The 24725-nt window shown below is 39.2% G+C and overlaps 1 protein-coding gene across 5 annotated transcripts in view; it reads left to right on the top strand.

Moving 5' to 3' along the window:
• PIGN (phosphatidylinositol glycan anchor biosynthesis class N) overlaps positions 1-24725 on the top strand; it is a 107970-nt gene that overhangs the window by 34748 nt on the left and 48497 nt on the right. For all 5 annotated transcript variants that reach the window (XR_003534064.1, XR_003534065.1, XR_003534066.1 and 2 more), the window contains exons 6-12: positions 2154-2278; positions 3514-3644; positions 7457-7573; positions 11317-11357; positions 13203-13262; positions 14334-14426; positions 16300-16355. Coding sequence is in view for 2 of the 5 variants with exons in the window: in XM_027682271.1 (XP_027538072.1) it covers positions 2154-2278; positions 3514-3644; positions 7457-7573; positions 11317-11357; positions 13203-13262; positions 14334-14426; positions 16300-16355 (623 nt within the window). In the remaining 3 variants the exon portion in view is untranslated. The remainder of the gene's footprint in view (positions 1-2153; positions 2279-3513; positions 3645-7456; positions 7574-11316; positions 11358-13202; positions 13263-14333; positions 14427-16299; positions 16356-24725) is intronic.

Here is a 24725-nt window from a genome sequence, read left to right as displayed (position 1 = left end):
GATCTCTCCTTAGCTGCTTTTTTTTGAGACTGGAGAAACTAAGTGCTCTTGACCTCTTAGTTGTTTACTGCCCTCTCTGAAACTTCTTGGTGATATTTGGCTTAAATATAAATGGAGGTAGTATTACTAAATAGAGCAAATAAAAAGGAAGAAAAAAAAGAGAAAGTTAAAGTTAACATAATGGTGGGTTGAATGGGTTGGAAACTAGTGTTGAGTAGTGATAGGACTCAAGTTTTCTGCATGCTGAGAACCAAAAAGAAGAGACCTTTCGCAGGCTACAAGGAGATAAAAGGATAGTTCTGGACAAACAGTTCAGCAACCTCCTGAGCAAGGTGAAGTGGTTTTTGCCCCTACTGTTCAGTATCCTGCTTACCAACTCACCACCTTTATCAGCCTAAGACCACTCCTTGTGGTGAGCTTCATATTTGGTTTTGTTTTTTCTTATCAATAAACCATTTTTAAAAAAGCTCCATGGGATAAAGTTTTCTATTTGTTCTGGGAAAAGGTGCCACATCTTAGGTTACACTTATCTTCTGTTTACCGTCTTCTTTTTAGTTAGCCAGAGTTTGGGCAAGCTCTTCTGGCTGCTGCTGCTCTGGATTACAAGGTGACTGGGGCTGGGGCAGTGGGATGGTTTTGGTATGTCATGGGGACTAGTCTGGTGGGAGAGAGGAAGCTCAGGCCTTGCCTTCCTCTGAATAGTTTCTTTCACACAATCATTCTGTGATAGAAAAATATGTGCCTTCAAATATTGATCTACCATTTAGGATTTAATTTTTGTAGTTTCCTGTCTATCTGTTTTGATATGTTGTTTCCTTTTATTGAATTAAAAATAAGAAAACAGAATTATACTGTATCCCGCAAATTACTGATGTGCTCTGGAAAGCTTCTTCAATCTGTCGTCAAATATGTGCAGGTGAACGAATCTCTGTGGGAAATGGAAATTTTAAAAATAATTATATTGCTATTTAATGTAATCAGATTTTGTTCTTGTATCTTTATTTAAAATATCTCTGGACTTTGGTCATGATTTTGTTTGGACAAGAGCTGAAGCTGAGAGTGTGTAAATGTTAGTCCATGCAACTTGTGTATATTCAGGGAGTTAAAAAAGTGAAATTGCACACTGCCATGGTTTCCTGACTTAGCTTACTATGACACTGTCCTCTGGGTACCATGACTTTTGTTTACACAAGGTGTGAACTTTGGTTTTTAAGAGCTCCACTGCTATCACAAGTGTGTGGTGGACTGCCCTGTTCTTTGGTGTCAGAAATGGTTCCCTGGCAATACCAGCATTTTCCCTGGACTCTTGCATGAAATTTGAAAACACTCTCATTTATATTAGTGTACTGCAAGGTTCTCTAGATGCTCTTTGGACTAAAACCCTACCCAACTTTGTTTCCTTGGGCAGTGTTATTACTAAGGAGCTGATGTTGGAATAGCTGTCTACCTGCATTTTACATTGCTGTAATATGGCTGGTCTAACACAGAATAGCTGTGTCAAGACTCATTCCATCTGAGGGGAGAACCCTCCCCTGGCATCTGCCTCAGGGATGCATAAGTAGGACATGTGCAAGGCAGATGTATGTTCTGTACTTCATGTATTTGCAAAACATGTCATGTTTTGTTCTGTTATTTTAGTTTCTGCAAACAAGTTGTAGCTTGGTATCTCAGTCCTGCAATACCTGCTTTCAAAGCGAGAGTGTTTGAGACCTTTGCTTCCAGTGTAAATTCAGTAAATTAATGGAAATGTAAAGCTGTAAGTGATGCTCAGGAATGGTTCTTGTTGTGTTTATACAGGAGGCAAAGAAGAGATGATATGCAATTAGCTGGTATTTCTGCTTTCACAAACTCAAAAAAGCCCCACAAACAAAGCTAACAAAAACAAAACTAACAAACAAAAACACAAGAAAAAGATCCCCCAAAACAACAAAAGACACCTCGAGTGTTGCCTTAGATAAGCTGAAATTGTGGACTAGCTATACTGATAGCAGTTATCTTCCAAGAAGTAAATTGGGAAGTCATTATTTTTTCTCTTTTTTTTTAACTCTAATAACTACTAGTATTTTGACATGAAAACAGTTGTGGTTTAGTTTTAATAAGCTGCCTTTTTCCATTTTACTCGGATTAATGTATTAATGGCTTATTCCATGCAGAGCTTCTTTAATTCTTCCAGAAGTAATCAAACATTGTTCTCTGCACTGAATGAGGAGAAAGTGGTTCTTTTCCTGCATTTGCTAGGCATAGACACAAATGGACATGCTCATCGGCCAAACTCAAGGTAATTGAGATATTAAGTGTATCTTTCTTATTAGTTTTAAATGCAAGCAGTAACTTCTTTAACAGTGTTATTTATCAAGCCAGAAACAAGACTGGTGGTGTTGTGAGTCATATGTGTCACCATGATTACCTGTGTTCTGAATTTTCTGGGTTATTTTGTTTCTTAAGGTCCCATCTGTAGAAGTCACAAATTTTTGCTGTATACGGTATACCTGGTTATACTCCTCTACTTGAGTCCAATTTTTAGCAGATTATCTTAGTTATAGCCAACACATAGTCTAGAGGATATGTAGGAAATGGCAGTTTTAAACATAAAATGGATACAGTTTTCAGATTTCCCATTGCTGAAATGATATAGTTGAGTTTACAGGCAACAGTAAACTCAACTATAATGGCTACAAATTCCAACATTATGCTTTGGCTTTCCTTATGACTCTTGAACCAAGAAGCGTTTAGATTAACAGTTCTCATCACCAATTTGTTTTGAAGTGCATTATTTGAGAACTTTCTTTTCACTTCTTCATGTGCTTTGAATGTAGGAGTTTATGTCTTTCTCTTGATCCTTGCATACTTTCAAAATTCATTCTCTGATTCCCTACATCATTCCAAAGTTCATATTTGCTGTATGTCTCATGTTCATTTGTTATGATTTTTTGAAGACAGAGTTTTAAAACTGACTTTAGCAACAGCAGCAAAAAGAAAACTAGTTGCCTGAAAATTAATCATGGCTGCTCTTTCTAAAAATATGAAGATTTTTTTATTTAACCTTTATTCCACAAAACCCTAGGAGCTGTCCTGATCTATGAATCATCTCAAAACAGTGCCTGCATGGCAAGATCTTTCTTTGCTATTTAGTTACCGTCTTAAAGTAATTTTTGCAACTTACAATTTAAGGTGTTTGAGTTTTCCAGAATTTCTTAGTTTTGTTATTCTCCTTAACTTGCCTGATAGCTGGGAGTGATAAAATTATAGTCAAGGACAGGTCATATTTGAAATATAAATCCTTTTGAAACTGTGGTTTCAGGAACCTTCAAACTGTGCTATGACAACTTAATATCTCACATAAGACTCAGAGGAGGAGAGATTTTACACCTAGGAAGCCTTTTGTTATCTTGAGGTTCTGTAGAGGATAAAGCTGTCTATAATAAAAGGACTGGGCATTATGACCATGGATAACTTGCTTTATAGCAAGTGTGAGAGCCCCCTTGAATCTAACATTTTTTCTTATTTTTCAAGGGAATACAAGGAGAATATTAAAAAAGTTGATGAGGGTGTGAAAGAAATTGCTTCAGTGATTGACCATTTCTATGGACATGATGGAAAAACTGCATTTATTTTAACTTCTGACCATGGAATGACAGATTGGGGTGAGTCTTTTTAAGTACTGAGTCAGCTGAGATTTTGGGCATCTGGAGTGTGATTAGAGCTCTGTCCCATTAGAAGCGTTGAAGCCCCTGCTTTAATTTGATATCCTAAGTGTTTCTTTTGTATCAAGAAATGCAAATTGCTGTGACAGCTGTGTTCCATTTTTGGACAGAAAAAAGTAAGGTAAAGCTTACCTCCCTCAGCGGCTGCTAGTAGGGATAGAAAGACCTGAATACCTCCTCTGCAGAGAACTAACCCAAGCAGGAGAAGACTGTGTTATTTGGCTGCCAGAAGCAAAGTTGGTCTTGTTCCAGCCAATGTGGGAGATACGGTTTTCACTTTGGTGCTCTGAAGCACCTGGAAAAGGTGGGAAATCTGTCCAGGTGCTGGTGGAAAACTTGACAGGGGGGAGGGAATGGGGAGGGAAGAAAATCTTTTTGCTTATTTTGGCCTTTTAAGCGCAGCAGAAAGGATGGGACGGACTACTGTGTGATCTTTCTAGATGAGACTGGTGCTGGAGACTAGATGGAGGAGCTGAGGGTACAGAGAGGAAAGTGAGGCAGGGGTCAACCATGCAGATACCCACAGAGAGCACTTGTGAAACACATGGCCACAGTGGCCAAATGCCCTGAGGCAATTTTGGCATAACTAGATTAAGGGCAGATGAGAAGAGTTTAAGATGCTGCTGAGCTCATTTAGACTTTTTCTTTCTTTTTTGTTTTTTTCCAAGAATCTTAAAAACATTCCTGTCCTTGTGTGCAGCCAGTGAAAGTGCTAAGTCTCTCTTCCAATGTGCATGTTTGTAACTATTGTGATATTTTTGAACCAAGACGGCTTCAGGCATGGTCGTGGGAAAATGCAACATCTTACTCTGTGTCTGAAATCTTAAACTTTTTCAATTGAAAGGATGCAGACTTTTTCTGTCATCAGAGGTGACAAAAATATTTGTATATTTATTCATAATTAGCCTAATTACTGCTCGTTTGCAAAATAGTCCATTTTGTATATTACTTACTGTTGAGCTGACTGCCACTTGCAAATAAATTTTAATTCTGCTGTATTTTCTTTCTGTTTCAAGTAATCATTTAATAATTTTTTTATGAGGAAGGTGTGTATATATATTTTGTGTATATGTGATCATAGGGACCTCAGGAAGTCCAACCAACTACTCAAAGCAGGATTATCTTTGGGATCAGACACAGATGCTAGGGCTTTATTCAGCAGAGGGATGGAGCCTATGCAAACCCTTTGGGCAGCCTGCTCTGCTGCTTGCCTGCCCTCATGGAGGGGGAAAGGTATTCTTTATCTGCAATCTGAACTTTTTTTGTTTAAACTTTTGCCTGTTCTCTCCCATCCTCCCACAATACACCACAGTGACACCCTGGCTCCATCCTCTCTCAAACCCTCTCACAGTGGGGTACAGGCAGGATGCTCAGTTGTGTCCTCCCCGAAGCCATTTCTTCTCCAGGCTGAACGAGTCCCAGTCCCTCAGCCTTTCCTCACAGGGCAAGTGGTCCTCACTGAGACTGTTCTAGGTGATGTATGTCTTCCTGTACCAAAGGAGCCCAAAACTGTCTAGATGTGGTCTCACAGGAACTCAATAGAGAAGGATAACCCCTTCCCTCTACCGTGCTCCTGTTAACACAGCCTAGGGTGCTGCTGGCCTTCCTCACTGCCAGAGTTTGCTGTAGGGGTGTTCTCATTTTGTACTGGATCCTTTGAAATGGGAATAAAAGGTGATAGGCGTAACTCTTCAGGCTTTCAGAACCACTCGTCTGTCATAGTCTTCTGTCATCTCTTCCTGCCTCCAAGATAAAGCCTCATCTTCTGTCAGAAGTGTTAATAACTTTAAAGCTGACTTTAGTGAGTCCAAGAGCAAACACAGAGATGCTGCTCAGGCTTATAGTGAGCAGTCTGAAGGCTAGTTCAGTAGCTTTTATTTCAGCTTGTAGTATACCAACTGCTGCAGCCTTTCAATGGTTATTTGCAGAATGGAATGTGCACCAGTTTTAAAACAAATTAAACATTAGAATGTCGGGGGGACCTTTTAGGGAAAAGAACATGTTCTGGATTAGACATGATGAAGAATCTGTGGTTGCTGACAAAGACCAATGAAGTCACCTGCTTTCTCTGTCTGACTCCGTGATTTTGCTTTAAGCTGATGTCAGGTGGAACTGCTGACCACCAACGTAGGCGGTTCCATACCCACCCTCACCTTACCCACTTCTTCCTGCTCCCATCCTGGTACAAGTAGTACTGTGCGATACACTGGATCAGAGAACAGAGAACTAAACAACAGCACCCTTTCCCTCCCTTTTCTCATGGAAAGGTGCATTTGGAGGGTGCTGAGGGCTGGAAGAGCGAACAGACCCAGATGAAAATAATTATTTTTCTTCTCCTCTTATAATTCAGATCAGGCTGAAACCTGGCTCTTATGAAAAGGAGAGAATGGATACAGCTGCCTGTCTCAGCTGTATCTGTCTTAAAGTATTCATGGAGGCAGAGTCTCAGTAAAATACTGATGGAGCTGGTGACTTGGCTAAAATGTAAGCTCACCAAAATTTCACTTTCCTCCTGCAACAGAAAGAAATAACTCATGCCTGGAAGATGGAGGATGTGCTCTCTCCATCAGCTCTTTTCCCCAAGTTCTGCAAAGAAGAGCAGTTGTTGCTGCTTTTAAGCCCAGAGAGTGCCCTCCAAGGGATTTATGAACATCAGGAATCTAATTCCCAGACCTGTGTGTTCTTAAGCTTAGGGCTGTTTAAAGAAAGCAAAATTGGTTCTTCAGCTCTACCATAGTGATTGTTTTAAGGACAGAATGGGGTATGAAATTGGAAATAACCTTGAGGCTGTACAACAATATGCTTTCTCTGTCCTTCGTATTTATTAAATATATATTTGTACACACAGGGAAGAGCATGTGTCTATGCAAATACAAGGAAAATGTATAATCTTGTAGACCATACAGTGACCAACACAGGGTTTGCATAACAATGTTATTCCCTTTGAGGCTGGGTTATCTCAGTGCTGTGGTACCTCACCCACTGGGTTTAATGACCAGCGTTCCTTTCAAGGTTGTGTGGCTCCTGCTTACGTGCAACTGCTGCTGAGGTGTCATAGTTTTCAAGCTTCCTCCTTTTGGCTGCTGATACATTAATCTGGAGGGAATCAATTTCCCCAGGGAAGGAAGTCATGTTTTATCAATTTTTAAGGAGTGTGCTCCTAGGCTTTAAAACCTTAAAAATGAACTTGTATCACAGTGGAAAGGATGACAGTTGCAATGCATATTGCTTCCTGGTTTTGAAAAGGAAGTCTAATTCTTATTTAGGAACCAGAGATCGGTTCTATATGATTTTTTTTTTTTTTGCACACATACCTAATTTTACTGAAATAAACCAATCGTGGTTTTGGTGGGGTGCTCAGGATAGGCATATGCACATGTTTTGAGCAGGTAACTCCTCTATACCTTGAGGCTTTCAAATACTATGGCTTTAGTTTCTGTATGTTAACAATTTGGGGATTTTAATATACAAAGTTCTGTCTTTATAGATAGACTTAATAATTATTATAATGACTTAACTGGTACTGATTTCCCAACTTGCAACTTGAATTTAGTAGCTTTATTGTAACTTTAGTGTTAGTGGCATAAAAATAAGCTATGAAGCTGGAATAGATTTTCTGTAACAGGATTTTAGTATGTCTACTGTAACAAGAACTTAGTACACGTGTGTATTTTTTGTTGCATGTAGATTTTGTTTGTTTTTACGGCACATGTCTTAAAGTTTATACTTTATTTATGTTTGGTGTGTCTTAGGATCCCATGGAGCTGGTCATCCTTCAGAAACTTTAACACCACTGATTGTGTGGGGTGCTGGAATAAATTATCCACAGAAAGTTACATCCCAGTTCTTTGAAGACAATTTTTTGAAAGGTAGGTAAAATATAAAACTGACAGGGCATGCTGAAGCAGGATACTGCAAAATTGGATAGATAATATCAGAGTCAGTTTTCCTTTCTAATCATAGAATTGAAGACTTTCTCTCTTTGGGGACAGGAGACTATTCATGTTTGTGAAATTTAGTTCCAGAGGAGACTTAATTCTTAGGAAGACTCCCAGAGGTTAAAAGCTATTTGTACAGAAACATGATAAGTTGACAGGTTCAAAGGCTTTTTTCTAGCTTCACAGTACAACCCTGGGGACTTTCCAGGGGCTGTTTTGTCTCACTTGCATCCTTGTAGCTCTTGTGGAAATGTAAACAGTTTTTCTCAATGAAAAACTAGGACTCTTTACTAGTATTTTTCCCCTTTGTAATTTATTTAGGAATAATAAAAAAAAAAAATTAATTTTTATTATTTAAAATATATAATGTAATAAATATTGGCTTACTGAAATATCAATGGATTTAGAGAACCATGTGTGATTAAATTGTGCAAGCTCTTCCTCTTTCATGTGCCCCATTCTTGTAGCCTGCTCTGTTTCTTAAGATGCTTTGAGTCTTGGGTTGTTACTCACGATCAATGAGGTAGTGACTTTCTCTTTTATTGAATTGCTTGTCAAGCTACATTAGAGAAAACAGGCAAAAATTACTTCAACCCTGAGGTTTTAAGTCCGCCCTGCTCTTGAGAAGGTATTTGGTAACAGATTAGGCAAATGGGACTTATCAGATATAGACTATATATACTAACAGTTCACTCTTTGTGATTAACTGCTGCTATAAAACTGTGACACCTCTGATAAAATTGAAAATGAGTTGTAGCGAAAAAATAGAAAACAGAATAAACCAACTGATCTTGATGTCTGTGATGGCTGATCTGCTTAACTTTTAAGGACACTTGACATCTAAGGGTTGATCTGTAATAGTTGAATTTTACATCTGTCAGTTTCCTTGTTTCTCGGCATTTGACTTAAAGTTGATGAAAATGGTGTTAGAGCATTTCAAAAAAGATGAGTATTGAGCTGACTTCCAGGTGCACAATAGGGAAATGTTAGGAAATGTCTATTTTCTTAAAGGAGGGCATTGGTCTGCACCCTGCTGTGCCTGCTTCATATTTTCCTTCTGATGGTTAAAAAACAAACAAACAAAAACCAAACCAAACAACCAGACAAGAAGCCAAGCACACCAAAGCAAGCATCAGAAACTCCTCCCTTCGTTGTGGACTTGCTCTGCAGCTTCCCAGCGGTTGATCATGTTGTTGGTCTGTTTAGACACTATCTTTACAGATTCTTAATTGCCGTGGATGATCTCTATTGGAGATATTTGAGTCTCTCTGACTGTCTTGGGAGTTTGAATTTCTATTTGAGTAGCAAGAATCAATTATCACTTAAAAAGTGACTGTCCTCTCTATGGTCGTACATTATAGCTTGTAGTAGGTTGCATAGCTTTGAAGTAAAGAAAAATTGTTGAAATGGAACTTGGCGCTTTCACAGGTCAATACAGTTCAGCTACTGCATTAAGTTACAATACCAGATATTTTCACAAAGCTAAGATGTGAAAGAAAAGATGCTTAAAAGAGTGCTCTTGAAATGTTCTTTGAATCTGCCTTTCCTGCTCCATACAAATGCAAGTGAGACTGTGTGCAGGGAAGGAGAGTGTCCTCAAGACTGCTGTGACACTGGTGAATGCAGGTATCAGGCTTACATTTGTAGTTGCATGCGCAACTGTTGCATGCACAATGTTGAAATTCTCGCATCTATTGACAATCCTTCCTAATTTATCTGAGTTAAGAGTTCCTGGAAATATTGACAGAATATTTCTGATGCTGACAAACTTCTTATGCTCTGTTCAGTGCAAGAATGCTGTGGGCAGCTCAGTGAATTGTCTATCTTCTCATTATTGCCATTGAGAGTTTGTACCACCAAAGGCAGTGCCAACAGGCAGGACTTAGCCTGTCCAGTTTGTCATAGAAGGATGAATGTGCTCCTTGGATGGCCAGAAGGGCACAGAGTCTGCTCTGGGATGACAGCCTTCTCCTCATCAGTTCCTTCACCTGTGCTCTGCCTTCCCTCAGGCCTGGTCAGGCAATGCGCTTGGAAAGATTTGTTATGGCAGCCCTGCATCCTGTGGGCAACATGTAATATTACCCATTTGGCAATTGGTTTGAGCCTTCTTCAGAAAGAAAGAGAATATAGAGCTGCTCTTCAGCTCCTCATGGACTAATGGTTGGCCCTGGGGTGCAAGTCCAGAGAAGCTTGTAAGTGAAAGTGCAATCTTCTGCAGCTGGACAGCAGCAGAGCTGCAGCCACAGCTGAGGAAGCTCAAGTGTAGCCCTCCACTGTTTTTGCTTCTGTGAAGTTTTTTGTGAGATTTTCTTCGGTTCATGTAGCCTCATCCTCAGCCTCTTGAACTGGTGCTTCCCTGCCCTGAGGCAAAAAAACCCCTTATCAATTGGTTGGAAAACCGAGCACTGTGTAAGAAACCTAGACAGTGGACTGGAATTGTAAAACAGTACAGCCAAGGCACTTCACTCCTGGAAGTACAGCCCAGACTGGCCGGTCTGCAGGTGTGTCCCAGTTCTCAGTATTTCCCGGGCTAAATGTCCTACAGCTCCTGGTCCAATGCAGATGTTTTCAAGTCTGCCTTTGGAAACATTTGAGTAGGGGAAGTGGAGATGAAAAAGCTTTTGATGAAGCTAGATGTTTTCTTTAGCAGAGTTAGTTTCTTCCTACCTTAAGCACATTTTGTGTGTGCATGTACAGTTTTTCAACGTTTTTCTTTGGAAAATCTTATTTAAAGGAAAGCAAGCAATGCATTTATATAATAGAAGTATGAGTGAGGGTCTGTTTCTAGAAATATAACCCCATTTCCCTTTTCTAGGAAGCAAAAGGAAGCAAACTTGTTCATTTTGGTGTGAGTTTAGCACAATTCATGATTAATGCTGCTAATACCTCCTTTGTGTTGCCATGGGAACTTGCTGTAGCTGTATGTCTCACTACTGCTAAGGTACATGGCTGCTCTTCAGGGAGTTTTTGGGACCAAATAACAGTGGACCTGTACTCAGATCCCCAAAGCTAACAGTGGTATGAACTAATTGCTGAAAATAAGTTTGGTATATACTGTAAATGTATGAAAGAAAAAAAACAAAACCAGATCTTGCTAAACTCTGTTTTTAAATAGTTCTCCACCCCCAAAGAAAGTAGGGAATTTTCTCTTTATTTCCTTAGAGGCCAACAGAGAGCAGGAAAATACACTTTTGAACGAGCTTTTTGTGTGATGCACCACAGCTTTAGGGTCTAATATGTTTGCACCACATTGTACCAGTACATTTGGGACCTTGGGTTAACCTTTTTTATAAACTATTGAAGGGATTTAACAGCCCGTCTCCTAAACCTCAGTTTTATTCTTTTAGTTGGCACAGGAGGTAATACATCACTGTATTGAGAGAAAAAAACCAAAACCCTTGGCCTTTCTTCAACTGATCTAGGTCACAGATTTGCAAGCAGCAATTTATCCTGCTGTATAAAAGAAAATGTGAACTGAAATGAATGCATTTTGTTGTTTCTGCCTGTTGAATTCCATCTGTAACCTTCTTGAGCTAGGATCCTAAAGTCAAATTATAATTTTCTTTAGTACCAACAATTTACAGAAAATGGCAACAAGACATTAAATGTCAATGGAATTACCCCTTTCAAATCTGTGTAGATTAGCTGTTCATGTGCTCTGTTATTTCTTGCAGAATGGAAGCTGGAGAACTTGAAGAGGCTTGACGTCAATCAGGTATCAAACATACCTAATTTAATAGTTCATAAATTTTTACCTTAAATTATTGATTTTGTGTGATTTAAGCTAATTTAATTTGAATGAATGATCACACTGATATACAATTTCCCTGGAATGTGTTAAGAGTTGCAGGAATTGCACTCATACTGAACATAATGAGGATAAGTTTAAACTGCTTGTTGACGCATGTGGCAGCAACATACAACTTCTCCTGAAGATACATTATTGCACCATTTTAGTTAAGTGATCCTACCCTTTGTAGAAAGGGTGCAGTACAGTGCAACAGGTCCTCCTCAAACTCAGTGCCAGTTACCCAGAAGTAACTTAAATGGCATCTAGCAGGCTTTCAGAGTGGGAAGTAACTTGTGATGCTTTCCCTCTAGTTTTTATTTGGAAAATGCTCTGGAGCAGAACTTAAGCCTCTTCGGTATCTCCTATGAAGGTGCCTAGCGAAACACAAAAAAATGTGGTCTGATAACAATTTTTCCCAAGTTTGTGAGCATCTGCTGTGTGTTTTTTTGCTACACTTGTTAGCCATGTGTATGTTGGGTTTATTTTTTCAGGCCTATTCAATGTCTGTATTTTGTCACTTTTTTCAGATATTACTGTTATTATTGAAACAAAACCATTTCTTGCTATAGTGTTAAACTGTGTTATTTTTCAATAGGATCTGTGATTATGGCCCAGGCACTTTGCAGTTGAGACAATTAGTACTGTAAAGGAAGAAAAAAGGTGGACAACTTACCCTTTGATACTAAATCAGCCAAACTTTTTAAAATCGTGGTTCTTCTTACTTCCTATTGTCCTACGTAAACCAATATACGAATAACAGATTCCGAATCTGCTCAAACAAAGGAAATAAACTCATGCTAGAAGGTTCAAGTTGGCAACTGCTTTCAGCAAAGCCTTGGTGTAAAACTAGAGATCACTCTTCCTCTCAAGGTTGATAGGAGTTATGTCTATGTTATTTTGAGACTGTATAGAAGAGTCTCGAGTGTTGCTTTGTCCTGGATAATGGAGTTCCCAAAGACAGAGCTTTTATCCTGTAGTAAATGGGGGACTATGGGTAAAAATAGTAAAGTAGACTTCTGACTACCATTACACTACATGTATATTGTTATCTACAAATGATGGTTTGGAATCTGCACAGTAGATCTGAGGCTGGAGCAGTGCCTTGTTTTCAGTGTAGTTTCTTCAGATTTATGCTGGAGAAACAAAGAATTTTGGTGCCTAGTTTTATATTAAAGGAAAATATAAACCTAGTGAGAGGGAGTGTTTATCATCATGAGTAGAATGTAAGGGTAACTTATTTTATGAGATGCCTTGGTGTAGATTGTAGAGCCTTTCTGAGGGCTGACTGGACACGAATAAAAGTGCAGAAACACTCTCTGAAGGGGAGAAAGTGAGTAATCAGCACTGTGGAAGCATGGGATAAGGAGTGTTGTGAAAAGCAGTATATCCAGTGTACTGCTTAGAACCGTAAATATGAAATTAGTTCTTTCCATCATATAAATAGTCATAACAAACGTATACCTCTCTGAGTACAGTGAAGGAGGTGCTGGATTCCTGTGAATAAATACTGGGGGGTGTATATTTGCTTTTTATACTAAAAGTATTTTTGAAGGTTTATTGGTAGTGGAGCCTCACATTTTGAACCTAATCATGCCATGACTTCTGGAAACTGCAAAAAAAAAAGAAAACCTGCAAAGGAGAGTTGCGTGTTATAACTTTGCAGTATTGCACCATTTTCTTTTGCAAATGCAGATATGTTAAAATTAAACTGAATTTATTAGCTCTAGAGGCTGAAATTGTATTAAAATAAGAATGCTTCTGCTTATACAGGCTGATATTGCACCGCTGATGGCTTCCCTTATCGGTGTGCCTTTTCCCCTGAATTCTGTGGTAAGAAGTATGAATGTTTTTACATATTATAAAAATCTGTTTACCATAGAGGAAGAGGTGTTGGGGACAAGTCTCAAGGTGTATGAAGGGCAAGATTGTAGATCTGTAAAAGTGCTCCAGGGTATGAAGACTGCTTGTAGTCTTAGGTTTATGTGTGTATCTTCAGTTTAGAGTACAAACTCAATCTTTTTATATATTGTATAGGGCTTTCAACTGGAAAGGCAGCTGATCCTTTTGTAATCTGCTGCGTTATACTCTTGAGTTTCATAAAGGTTTCTTATTATTTTGTTTTTAGGGTGGTAAAAATGCAATATGGCTTGAATAACACGATTTTGATCATGAAAGTGGAGCCTGTAAACAAGCTTGTTCCTGCAATTTAATGTTTAATTATTTCTTGATTAAACTTGAGTGTTTTCTTCAGATGGTATCTTGTGCCTCTAATTTAGTGAACAGTGAGATGGCTTAGCTTTTTCTTTTAATTTCTTTCATGTATTATTACACATTCCAAAAGTTGCCTCATAAATATCTAATTGACAATTAGCATTTCATTGTTGTGCTTTCACGCTGCTAGTTTCACATTTAACACACCTATTTGCACCACATTTTTTGAAATATTTCTTCTGGAGACTCTGCCCCAATTTCTGTTGCCCTGTCCTGCACTCATTGCTGGCCTTGCCCAGCATAGAGTGGGATGGGAACTGCTCACCTTCCTATCACAGGTACTGGGTTGAGTCACGCCCAGGCTGACTCCTTTCCAGGCTTTGGATAGAGGACTTTTAGGTATTTCATAAATGGCCTCTGATTAGAGGTCAAGGTTATATTATTTTATCGTATATTGTTTAATAACAATTTCTGTTATTTATGTTTTTTGCATTCCTGTAGAAGATGTTTTAAACATTCCCTGTCATTTTGCAAAACTATGTGAGAAGAGTATTTTCAGTGGAGTTACATTAGTTATTTCAGCAGTAATTTTTTCTATTCTTACTGCTCATTTGGCCAGCAATTCAGTCAGAGAAATTCCTGGTTTTTCATTTAAATTTTTTTATGTGTATGTGTATATTTCTTCCTCAGGGAACTCTGCCTTTGGAATATCTGAACAATAGTGCTCATTTCAAAGCAGAGAGCATGTTTACCAACGCTGTTCAAATTCTTGAGCAATTTAAGGTACTAAACATATTTAAAAAAATACTTATTTGAATAATAGTTGTTGCTACATGTAAAATAATTATAGGACATACCCTATATATAGTATGCTGAATTCAAAGGAGTAAAATTGAATGCATATACTGGGTGATGTTGATTGACTAGCTGTGAGCTGTATCTGAAGGAGTTGGAAAGACTTTAATAAACAACCTTTATTAAGATTCAAGAAAAAAGTTATTCATTCTCTTTACAAAATAAAAAAATACTGATGTTTATTGATGTTGATATGAACCTGTTTGCACTATGGAGGTAGAATCTGAGTTCTGGTACCTGAGAAGGCACCTTTGCAACAAGGGCTAGGAGACAAGGCTCTAAGTCAGGATCAGTACACAAACAGGTCAAAAAGGTAATAGGCTCCTGTCCATTAAAGAAATTAAATTAGTGGTCTAATTAACTTTTAGCTAATGCTGCTGTATCTGTTGTTTTTCTTTGTAAGTGTTTATTTTTGGCTTCTCTGTCTTGATTCATTTAATATTGGATATTATATTTAGGAGGACATTTGAGTGGTCCAAACAAAAAAGGTTCTGTTTCACTAGACAGTGGAATAAGAAACTATCCAAAATCCCAAAATCACAGTTTTGGCAAGGCATAGAAATGCTCTGAGGGAAAATCATCCTCTCCATAGATAGGAAGCTGAGACACACAAGAACTGTTGCCCTGTCAAGAAAACCACGTGATGATAGTGGAACAATAAACTAGCATGAGATGACCTGCAAGAGTTTAGCACCTTCAACACCTTCTGTCCCTTGAATGCTGGGTTCACAAAAGTGTGGATACTAAGTGGCAGTTTCAGCAGCAGAGTCACTTTCAAATTTATGGTTGGAAGCTGCTATGAAACAGGGGAAGTGCTGGACTGGATGTGAAGGTGAAGCATGCTGATATCACCTCCATGGTTGAAAGACCTCTGCTTTAAGAGTTAAGGATGTGACTCAGGTCTTTTTCAGTTAAGTTGTTGTCTTGGACATTATTTAGAGAAAGAAGCAGTTCTACTTCTCCTTTCCTTTAAGTTTATTTTTATTCTGTCGTTTTTTAGTGCTAGATTATCTTTTTTTTTTTCTTAGCTTGTTTCTGGCATTGTTTTGCAATGATCCTGTATGAATTTCCTTTGTGTTTCTCTGCTGAAGCAGAAGTAGCGCAGTGGCTTAGGCATGCCAACTGGGTTTTTGCTTTTCCTGTGGTGGTCTGACCCAACCAGAATTTGTAGTCCCTGGAGAAGATGGTGCCTTAAGTGGATAGGATGAGATGTGTGGGTTGCTGCTTCAAGCTGTCAGGTTTTGGGAGCAGTGTGCTTAGGAAACTCCTGTCTGTGCATTATGCCAACTGTCAGACTTGAGTCAGGCTGCTGCAGAAGGCTTTAAAGATGTTTTGGAGGTCCTTGGGCAAAGTGGCTCTGATGGCATCAAAACCTATTTTATCCATGTGCAGGTTAACTGATTTAACAGCACTGCTTTGGCAGTGTTTGCTGCAGTGTACTAGTTCCTGTCTGGCATAAATAATACTGGTTTCATCCAGGGACGTTGTCACTGAAGCCTGGTAGCACTTCTAGCCATGTCTTCTCTTTTTTCTGCAAACTGTAGAAGTCCTTCTGAGAAAATCAGTAGCTGGTGCGTTGTTTATTTTATTTACTTCAGGGCAGGTCTGAGTTTCCAGGAACTCGAAGGAGTTGCGCATGCTGGAGTGTAACACCTAGTTTCCTGGACAATATATTGACAGTGTGATTTCATTCCTTTTCCAAAGTCTTAGAAATTTCTGTGATTTTTTTTAATTTACCTCCTGATACAATTTTTAATCTTGTTGCAACTTGCATGTAATGGTTTAATGCTCTTTTATGCAGGTTAAGATGAGTCAGAAAAAGGAAAATACACTGTCATTTCTGTTCACACCATTCAAGTAAGTGTCTGTAAAAGCTATATATATTTTATCTGACTTTGTCGTATCACTCATTTTGGTATTTCAGTGAGATGCAAGAACAAATTCAGTCTTGAGTCTTTTTTAAAAATGATACTATCCGTATAGGGTTAGGATATGCAATCTGTTCTTGTTTTTATGTATATCTAAAAGTTGATCTAAGAATTGTTTCTTCTGTGGTTTAAATTCTAATGAAAAATAAAAAAAATGTATTCCATCCAGAAAAGAACCTCAAAATCTTTAGAACTGGTGTTGCCTAGTGTCAGTATTTCCAGGGCTGAGGGAGTCTTCGTAGTGCTTTGTGTACCTGTGAACTCTTGTGTTCTAGTGTATGGAACAGCTACCGACCCCTTACCCTTCTGCCTTATCCAATTAAAGCTGCTTTTTCCTTTCTCCTCTAACGGTTTTTAAAAGCTTTGCCTTTGGGCACGTGTGATAGTGTTCACTTCTGCTCTTCGTTTGTGGAGTGCTCAAAAAATGCTTTGTCACCGAGAGCAGCTGTTTTCCTTTGGGAAATAAAACTGATGTTAATTAAGATCTTTAAATCATAGCAGCAGTAAAAAGTACTTGAGTTGCTTCCTGTGAAGTATGTTTATTGCTAAAGATGATTGCTGTCTGTTTGAACAGACATTTACTGTGTTATTTTATACCACTAGCTTCTTCAAAGAGAAAGTTCAAGGCAATCTCTGAGATACTAGTCAAGTCAATCTTGGGCACATAATGAATCTTTTAGATCAAAATCTGATTAAGAATGACTGTTACATTATCAAAGAATTTACTGATCTATATGAAATAAAATGCCATATGGAAAGGATGGTCAGTCATCTTTGATTCTGTGGTGATGACTATTAGTTTGATTTCACAGCTCTTTAAATTTTACCTTTCCTCGAGAAATAAGACTGATTCTATAAAATGGGATGTGCTTTTCTTAATGCTATATTTATCTCTAAAGGAACTAAGTATTACTGAATGTCTTATGGACTGATGACTTTCCTTTTTTTATGATATGTTGGATTGTTTTAAGTGGAAATGCCAGACACATTTATCACTTTGAAAATGCAACTACAACTTGGTATGAAAAAGTATTTGGTATGGTCTATTGCAAAAATAAATTTATTTTCTTTAGATATTCTTAAAACTTTTCTGAATCAATATCTGGATTAATGGTCCTTCCAAGAAAGGTTTTTATATGAGACCAAAATAATTCCTTCAGTGTGTGAATGTCACAGATGGAGTGATGCATTTCACTCATAAGACAGAAGTAGCAACATGTTTATTGATATAAAACACGATTTAGCAAAATTTGATAGTAAATGTAGCAGCTGTTAACAAGATTCAGTGGCAAGGTACACTTGATTATTTAGTGCATGGAGGACAGGGTCAGACAAAACTGTAAGGGAGACCCTCCCATTGAGTAGCGAGGTTCAGAAAGGACCCTCTGGCATTCTAAACTCCTTCTCAGAGGGAGTTTAGGTGTGGCTGAGTTCAGACTTAGTCCCAGTCTTGGTCAGTGGTTTATGTCTAAAGGATTATATGTGCACAAACAGTCCTTTATATTATTTAGCTAAGATTTCCAAGTTAGCATGCTAATAATCACTTGCTGAGAATCTATTGTGGCAAGGAATCTCTCAGCCTCAAGGAGTAACCTAGAGGCATCCCTACTCAAGGGGGGATCCTCCTGTGCAGGAGAGCTCAACAGGTCCTGGACTGTCCACTAGTTATCGAGTGATTTGGTTGACTTATAGTCATACTTGCATACGAGCTGTATTTCAGTTGGTGCAGCCCTCCAACCAGCCCTCCGCTGTTGAGCAAGATTTATGGCCCTTAGCAGCTACTGTGTTGTTACCTGTTTCCCCAAAGTCCAACTTGAGCCAGATGCAGCCATCACGACTGCCACTGGTGGCTGTCATTTAAGCAGAAGGCAGGGAGCCCACTGCCACAGTGAATTACTTAACGGGAGGTGCCTATGCTTGCAAGGTGTATCGGTAAAGACTTTCTTTGAAACGCAGCTGTGAGTATCTGCTGATTTTGCAAGGCAAGGTGCACAACCTGTTCCCAAGGGAGCAGAACAGTACCCATTGCTGATATTGAATACTTATCTGCAGTTCCAGTTAGATATATGAAAGGATTTACTGTCTGAAATTTGTTTCCTTCTCCCTTTTTTTTTCTCCCTGCCTTTTTTTCCCAACTATGAAAGACATATTTTCAAAAACTATTTGCTTAGCAAAATCAGAGGCTTTTCTTATCAGGATTCGGATAAGAAAGGCACAATGCCTTGACCTTTATGTGTAAGAAAAGGAGGTGCCAAGTTACCAGATGCTCTGAAGGAAGAGAGAGGACAAATCTGAAGACTGCTGACAGAGGAAAACTGATGTCCAGGATAGTGAACTATCTTAGCTTTCTGACCATTTGATGTACCTTAAGGCAACTGCTGAGCTGGCACATCTCAAAGAAGAGTGTGCCAAGGGGCCAGATGCTACCGTTGCAAAAACATTCCCAAGGCTGGCATCTTTGATCTGTGGAAGTAATCCTTCAGGAAGTGTCAGGAGGACAGTGTAGTGAGGTAGGTAAATGGGGCATCAATATTGCCCTAAAATCCTCTTAAACAATCAATACAATTTGATTATCACAACAGGTACAGGAGATTTAACAAGTAAGTTGCACAACAGCACAGGAGTTCTTTTGCATATTCCTGGTGTATACAGTGCTTTCAGGAAGGGCTGTGCTTCCAGCTGTTCTAGTTGTGATGTCTCACAGTAAGGTGGCAAGAGCAGTAGTTAAAGAACCAAAATATAAAAAAAAATCCAAAAGATGAGGAGCTAAATTATAATCAGTGCTTGCTTTCCACTAGATGTGCTTTTTTAATGAATGTCTTGAAATTGATATCAATAAGAGCTGAGGTTTTTTTTTAGCAGGAAATAGCTTAAGTATCTTATTTAAAGTCGAGTTTGTATCTTCTCATATGTGAAAAATCTCATAGCACTTAATGCTACATTTTTCAGGTAACCTAATTGTCTGAATACTACATTTTAATCATCCAAAATACTTATTTTTGTGTGTATAATCCAGCTATAACTTACATATTTATATAAAAAGTCACTGCATTTTTAATGTGCAGTGTGCAGCTAATGAATAAAAATGTACCCCTCTCTCTCACCATATGAAAATGTAACCCTTTCCCTTTCGTCTACCCTGTAGTATAAATTGAGATATAACTCTCTTAAACGTTTGGATGGATTTGGTACAAGGAAGTATCAATCATGTAGAGACTGAGTCTTTCCACATAATTGCACATCATGTATGTTGTCATAGTGATAGGAAAGGAAATGGAGTGGTAGAGTGTCTTTGAAGATTACAGAAACTTCAAAAAAATGCCATGTGCACAAATACCTCTCTTTTCTTCCTTTCTCTGGTGACTGGAGTTACAGCACTACGTTGTTCCCTCTGTCTGATGGCCTTTCAAAACTTTAATAATAGATATTTCTACAAAATTGACATTTGGATCAAAGTGAAGCAAGTGATTTTTTTTTTTCCACCGTTGAACGAGGCAGGGTTCCTTAAGATGTCAGTACATCCTTTGAAACATCGTATTCTTGCTTTGTTTAAATAAATTACATTTATTTAAATAACTGGTAGTATGTAAGATATCCGTGATATGTGTGATAATGCATTGCAAGAGCAAACGTTAAGGATTGAATGTCAAGAGAAAAGGCTGAAACTATTGAAGTAGGGAAGGATAGTGATTGCTCTCCCTGTCCATTTGTCTGAATACTTTGTGTCTTCAGAGGATCATTGATTTAGCAGAAGCACTGATTTATCTGCAAAGCCCCTTTATCCTGTGGTCAAGAGTGAGGGGCAGCAGCTTCTATCAATTTCCAGTGAACCCTGAAAAGGCAGCCAGCCTTTCCCTTTCTCCACTTTGTCTCTATTGTTTTATCAGGTGTGAATATAGGCATAAGCTTGCTACTGGGACTGCTGGCACAAGCAGGCCAGTATGGGCATCTTTAGCCTGTTGGTGTCAGGGAGGTAGACTGGCAGCCCTCTCCCCTCCACCCTTGGCTTTAGGAACCTGTGCATCTATGTGTGAACAAAAAATAGAACTGCAGTGCTGTAGAGACAAAGGGATTGAATGAAAACAATGGCTTTGTATTATTTTTAAAACCCCTACTGATTAAATAGTATATGTATTGTCTCTCTAGGGAGAAATCAATGCTTGTGCTGTAAAATGCATGCTCTTAGGCAAAAATGTCAGCTGCTCTTTCACTGAATGGGCTGTGTCTGAAGCACTCTGTTAAATGCTGCTCAGAGAGGAGGCAATCCTCTTAGAAAGCAGGCATCCTGCTCTGTTCTTGAGTTTCAGCAGCACACTCAGGAGCTTTTAGTTTGTACACGAAAAGCTTACTGGTAGCGACTCCTGTTCAAGAGGACCAGACATAATGGGATTTACTATCAAGTAGGGAGTAGGTAAGGTCTTTAGAGGGGGTTAAAGGTTAGTGTATAAGATAAAATGCCATGAGATTAATTCCTCTATTTCCTTGGACTATAAATCCCTTTGGCTTTTTCTTGGAACTTGTGAGGCTTCATGCAATGAGGGTGAGGGAGGATATACAGGCAGGTGGTAGGATGGGATGGGCAGAGAATGTTCTGCTCTGGGGCATGAAGTAAGGGAGACTGTGCAAGGTTCTTTGTGGATCTCAATAAGAAAGGCCCAGTAACAAATAGCTAAATAAAATAGCTGTTTTAATAAGAAAATAAATGGAAGAATACAGATAGCAAGTAATTCATACACCCCTTCAGATGCTGGGTACCCTTTGTTAGTGCAGCATCAGGTGGATTTTCTGATGGTGCTGCACAGATGCTGGCCTTGGAGAAGTTCCCTGTTTTGGTCATTCAAGCTACTATATGGTTTTCTATTAAGAAATCAATTCTGGTAGTCATTTCTACTGTCAGACAGAATGGAGGTTCACGTGAGAACTCCTTGCAGCACTTCTAGGTAAACATGAGGGTGGGCAGGCAGTATAATCACTGGTATGGAGTGGGAGATACCTGCAGGCTCCTCAGTTATTGCCAGCTATTGGGTTTGTCCTGTGGCCAAGGTATTTGAGCACCACAGGCCTGGCCTACTTACCGTCATGTGGATCACTGACTCCTTGATGTACAATGGTCTCCTCGTCAGGATCAGTATGGATGGTCTCCCAGATTTTTGTTTCGGTGGCCATGGGGCCCTGCTAGTAGGTACTTACCCAAACACAGCACAAGCTGCCAGCTTTGGATGCAGCTGGTTGAAAAATGGTCACTAGAGTTTAGGATTGGCACATAGGATTGTGGAGCAGAAGAGGACCTGTGGCGTAACACTACCTAGTCACAACACTGCAGATGTCTAGATCCAGTTCATTGTCATAAATCATTGATATAAATAATCATGCATCTTGCAGATGTGAGGGCTGACTTACAGCATTGGTAGGGTATTGTTATTTAGAGTCAGCACACGTCCCTTACAAAATAGAAGAGACTTTAAAAATGGTGCATTTCCTTTCCTCCAGGGAGCCTCCACCTTCCCTAGGAAGCAGTTTTCCTTTCCACATCATGTCCTGCTGTGGGTTTTTGGACAAACCCGCTGTCCCTGGAAGATCCCTGCATCCAGCTTCTCAGTTCCACTTTGAGGGGGCCAAAGGGACAGTTTTGGATTGTGACCTCCTTGCTCCTGGGCTCTGGTTGTCTGAAATTCTTGTCATAGTAGTTTACATGCAAAATATGCTGTCTGCAGCCTAGTTACCTTAATTGCTTCTCTGTTGTGATTTGGCAGCTGGCAGCTAACGTGTCTGCTCCTTTTTCTCTCATCTCTGTTATCGAAAGGATTTACATAAATATCCCAAGGCACTTTGCTGTTGAATATGCAAATATGCTGCATCAGGGATGCTGATTTGTGGATATTAAAAGGCTATTTTAATTCCTGGGACTTGACAGTCCAGGATTAGACCATTAGCAGTCAGACCACTTGCTAGGGTTTCACTGATATCCTGCTGTTTCCTCCTCTGCATGTTTGTAAATCTGAATACAAAAGCATACGTGTATTGGTAAGTTTTTGCAGTGTGTCAGTAAAGATGCTTTTTGCTACCTTTGACCTGTGGAAGTGTGTGTGTCCTCCCTTAATTTCATTATGCTTTAAAGAACAAAAACCTCAGAACTTAAAAACAGAAGCTTCTTACTGACTTTCTTACTCATTTTCTTTCTTTTGGAGTGCCAGTGGTGCTTTTTAATGCTTCTTAAAAGAAAAAACAAGGTCGCAAAAATAACTGATTACAACCCTACAGCTAGACTGTCTGACTTAAAATATAACACAGTAGTCAGAAAATTCAGAAACACAAAAACCTGCTTGAAATTTAGGCACTCCAAAACTGAAACTCCTGGCAGTGAAACAGCAGGAGCAAAGAGAGTAGATCAAGTTGGAAGAGGGAATATTGAGCGTCTTGGGGCTTAAGAAGCTGTAATAAACCCATTAGTGTAGGTTATGTTGAGTAACTTTTCTTTAAAAAAGCACAGCTTCGTTACACTAAAAATGAGGCTGTAATTTTTTTGTCTGTAATCAACATGCATCTTGCTTCTGAATTATGAAAATCGGGGTTTGTTAGGACTTGTCTGTTTTAGCAGCTTACCTGAAAATATTTTAGTAAACAAGTAAGATTAAGGCCATTTAAGCAGATTAAGGATCACTGAGTTACCCACCCAGTCATTTAATCTTTGAAACTTCACTCTTCGATCAAAAGTAAAACATATGCAAAGGACTGTCTCTATATCTCATAGTATGTGCTTTTAGTCTGTCTTTGGCAGATACAGTAGAACAGTTCTTTCTTTTGAAAAGGCACATCTGAAAAACTGGAATTGAACACATTTTGAAAATGGAAAAAATCAGTTTCTGGCCATTAAAATTCACGTAAATAGGTAATTCGATGAGGCCAAAGAACTGGAACACATTCTTTTTTCCTGATCATTGCCCCTAGTAGCATCATGTACTCTGTACAATGCAGCAAGTTCAACAGAAAGTAAATATCATGGTTCCAGACTTTGATTTTTGAAATATTTATTCAGTCAATTTTTCCACATTTCGCTGAATGAACTCGAGACTTTACATCACTTGCCATGCACTGTTTTTCTTATTGTTCTCTGCTGTTGATGAAGTAGGAAGGTTTTATATTATGCATTTCATTCTGCTCCTGTAAGACTGTGCACTGTACTTTCAAAAGAAACAATTGAATGATAAAATGAGGCTCATTTGTCTGTGCACTTGTGGGTTGTTAATGGGGGCAAATTTGATGGGGACAGGAATAAGTGTGCAATCAGATTTCTCCTACGTTAATAGTGTTGAGCGCAAGATCTGCGTCTACTTTCTCATTACCCGTGTGATGCTTTCTGAGCTGCCATCTCTGTTGTGCACTGGGAATGTTTGAAGGCAGCTTTAATGGGAGACTGACTTTGGTTTTTGAAGCCTGTTGCTACACTGGCTTGGCTACTTGTATAACTTTAGAATAGCAGCCTTGCAAAAACATCAGGCCAGTCTTACATCCACACTTTCAAGATGACATTTTGCCAGCAGTGGGAGTGTGGATCAAAGCAGTAATAGTGGACCCTGTAAGTACTGTTTCAGCTGCTTGCAGAACTGACGGATTGGAAGCCATCTCTCCTCCATGGTATGGCCCTCTCACAGACGGATGAGTGGCAACAGAGTTTGAACATATTCACCTGATTCTGTTTCTGACAATTTTCTCCCATGTTGAGAGCAGAGATGGACTGGTGCCTGCCCCCAGCAGTATCAGAGTGGTAGAGGACAGGTGTGGGTGGCGGAGGCCTCAGCCACTCTGCAGAATGGATGGTGCCAGTGGAGAAGGGCAACATTAACCCGGGCAATTTATTTCAGACTGCAAGTCACTATGATACCAGGGATCTTCTTTCTGGAGAAGAGGGCAAGAACCTGTAATTACTCAGCATTTTGGCAGAAGAGTTTGCTGGAGTTGTTTGGACAGTAGCAGTCTAATGGCTCTTTTGCTGCCAACAATTTTGGAGTTAGAAATTTCATAGCAAAGCAAGTGAGAAGCTCTGATTTATGTGGTGTTCAGAAGAGGGCAACGCATACAAAATTCTGGTGTGCTTGATTCAGAAGGCCTTGCTCCATCATGGGGTTATCACAAGGTTCAAGGGGTGTATATCCATAGCCTTTAGCTTTTTTAGTTTTGTATCAACAGGAGTTGGTCCTTTTCTCCCCATCCCCCAGACAGCCAATATGAAAAGTTCGAAGGCTGAAGTCTGCCGAGCAGCTACTTCTGATTTGCTGCTGGATACGGATCACAGAAATGT

This window comes from Neopelma chrysocephalum, unplaced genomic scaffold, assembly GCF_003984885.1.
Source record: "Neopelma chrysocephalum unplaced genomic scaffold, ASM398488v2 Primary Assembly neopelma1_22b, whole genome shotgun sequence".
Lineage (NCBI taxonomy): Eukaryota > Metazoa > Chordata > Aves > Passeriformes > Pipridae > Neopelma > Neopelma chrysocephalum.
The sequence above is the reverse complement of the archived record's forward strand: the minus strand, read 5'-3'. Positions and strand labels throughout refer to the sequence as shown.